Genomic DNA, 2,486 nt, shown 5'->3' with positions numbered 1-2,486 from the left:
TGCCAGACTGACATACCTCGCTGCCTCCCGCCCCTGCCTCCACCCCCGCCTCATCTTTCCTTCGACTTCACTGCGATCGCAGGTTGGGATCCTCTGTCCCCCTCCTAGGCCCTTTCTCTACCCAGCATCTCAGCTGATTGACTGCATCTGAGGTTGCCTGACCCCTTGGCGGCGACCGAGGCAGCACGGGCAGGAGGAGTTGGCCTCAACATGAAGTGTAAGCCGAACCAGACGCGGACCTAAGACCCCGAAGGGTTCAAGAAGCGAGCGGCGTGCCTGTGCTTCCGGAGCGAGCTGGAGGACGAGGTGCTGTTAGTGAGTAGCAGTCGGTACCCAGACCGCTGGATCGTGCCGGGCGGGGGCATGGAGCCCGAAGAGGAGCCCGAAGGTGCGGCAATCCGAGAGGTGTATGAAGAGGCAGGAGTTAAGGGGAAGTTAGGCCGGCTCCTGGGGGTATTCGAACAGAACCAAGATCGCAAGCACAGAACATATGTGTATGTACTGACGGTCACTGAGATCCTGGAGGATTGGGAAGATTCGGTCAGCATTGGGAGAAAGCGGGAGTGGTTCAAGATTGAAGATGCAATCAAGGTTCTCCAGTGCCACAAGCCTGTGCATGCTGAATATCTGGAAAAATTAAAGCTGGGCAGTTCCCCAACCAACGGAAACTGATTGGCCCTGTCCCTTCCAGATAGCGATCCCTAGTATGTACCGCTCCTGCACAGACTTCTGATTTTCCACCTACTTTAAAATAATGCCTGGAGCACCTTTAATGCCATGTGCGATCTCATGGGGAGGAGGGAGGCTTCTTTTGTTACGTTAGTAAACATCTGAATCATGCTTGCAAACTGTCCCAGTTGCCAGGCAGGATTTTCAGATAATTTGCCCGTTTTCCAGACACTTTGAAAATCCCTTCTTGGTAAGCAGAAGCCACGTGAGATTTTTTAAGGTGCCTTAACTGCTTACCCTTTTCTTGTGGGGAGTGTATGTGTGCGCGCGTGCGTGCTGTTTTTCCCCCCACATACACGTATCTGTGTGTGATTGTGTGTGCATTTTTTGGCACCAATCTTATGGTTTGTTTTACAGTGGAGGAGTGGAGGCCTTTAAAATCTCATCTGCTTGATGGTGCGGACATCCTTTATCTCTCTTTTTTTTTCTTTTGGTGGCTAAGTTGGTGTCTCATTTACAGCATTAGTCCTTGTTAGTCAGCCCTTCTGTGGTGGGAATTGGGTTAAAAGCTCAGTTTTTAATAATTTTTAAAAAAAACAACTTAAAATTGGTGGTTTGTGCTCTTACCGCACTCAATAATTATATGTTGACAAATGTGATCTAGTATGCCTTTTTTTTCAGAAATTTCTTAGGCTATTCCTATGCACATAATTTGATTACTAAAAAAATTTAATAATTGGTGATTTCTTCACAGTTGACTTGGAATGGCAATTTCTCATATAATTCAAGTGTATTTTAACAAAGCATTACTGTATAAAGTGTTTTTTTCCTCTGGAAGTTGTCAGCCGAACACATCTTGATCTTATGAAAACTGTATTCATGGAATATGATACAATATGCTCAACTTCCAACTCCTATTGCTTCTTTCCTAATACCCTAAAAGAAGCATGGTTCTCTCAATATAAATTTGTTTTTGATAGAAGGTTATTTCCAATATTTTAATTTAGTGAAATTCCAGCTAAACTTTCCTGACTACAGATAGCCACAGGAATGGAATCTTGCATGGTGATTATATCTCAATTAAGTGAAGTAACTTTCTTGATAGCTAATAGCTATTACAGACTTCTCAAAACAGGACACCTGTACAGTCTCTCTTAAAGATTGTGGGTAAATCTTTGTCTCACACAGCAAACTTTTTTGGGTCCTAAATTAGGAACTTTCACATTTGCTGTGATGTTGTTGTTATGTGCCATCGAGTCGGACCCGACTCATAGCGACCCCTCCTTGGATTTCCAAGGTAGTATCACTACAGAAGTAGATTGCCCCATCTTCTGTCGGAGGAGTGGCTGGTGGGTTTGAACCGCCAGCCTTCTGGCTAGCAGTCAAGTGCCTTAGGCACTATGCTACCAGAGCTCCCATTTGCTGTGATAGTTGCTGGAAATCAGGAATACCTTATGAAATGCGTAGGACTCTCTTCTGGAACTATCTGTGTTCCACAAACCATGTCAGAAATCAGGTATAGGGAAGATCTACTTTATGAAGAAGGTATTGTGAGTGGAAATATTATTCCTTATGTAATACTTAAGTGTTAATAAATAATGGCTAAAAAGCAGAAAATAATTATTATTTAAAACATTTTGTTAGTCCTCAAAGTAACCTGATTTTTAGCAATTACTGCTAAATAATTCAATAGAGTTACGGTCTTCTAAAAACTTAATGTTTCCCTAATAAGCAGCATACATACATGTATGCCTTTATTGTACAGTTTACTGAAATTTTACATAATAAACACATCTAACCTGTATCCAGATCAAAAG

At 43.0% G+C, this 2,486-nt stretch overlaps 1 protein-coding gene across 1 annotated transcript; it reads left to right on the top strand.

Moving 5' to 3' along the window:
• The first annotated feature begins 210 nt into the window (after positions 1-210).
• On the top strand, positions 211-672 carry LOC103209181 (diphosphoinositol polyphosphate phosphohydrolase 3-alpha-like). The gene is given in 1 exon segment (XM_042782833.1): positions 211-672. A coding segment is annotated over 1 exon segment (462 nt).
• Positions 673-2,486: the final 1,814 nt, after the last annotated feature.

Source organism: Orycteropus afer, unplaced genomic scaffold (genome assembly GCF_000298275.1).
Source record: "Orycteropus afer afer isolate SDZICR_OR568_19922 unplaced genomic scaffold, OryAfe1.0 scaffold00485, whole genome shotgun sequence".
In the NCBI taxonomy this organism is placed as follows: domain Eukaryota; kingdom Metazoa; phylum Chordata; class Mammalia; order Tubulidentata; family Orycteropodidae; genus Orycteropus; species Orycteropus afer.
This window is presented reverse-complemented; position numbering and strand designations above follow the sequence as displayed.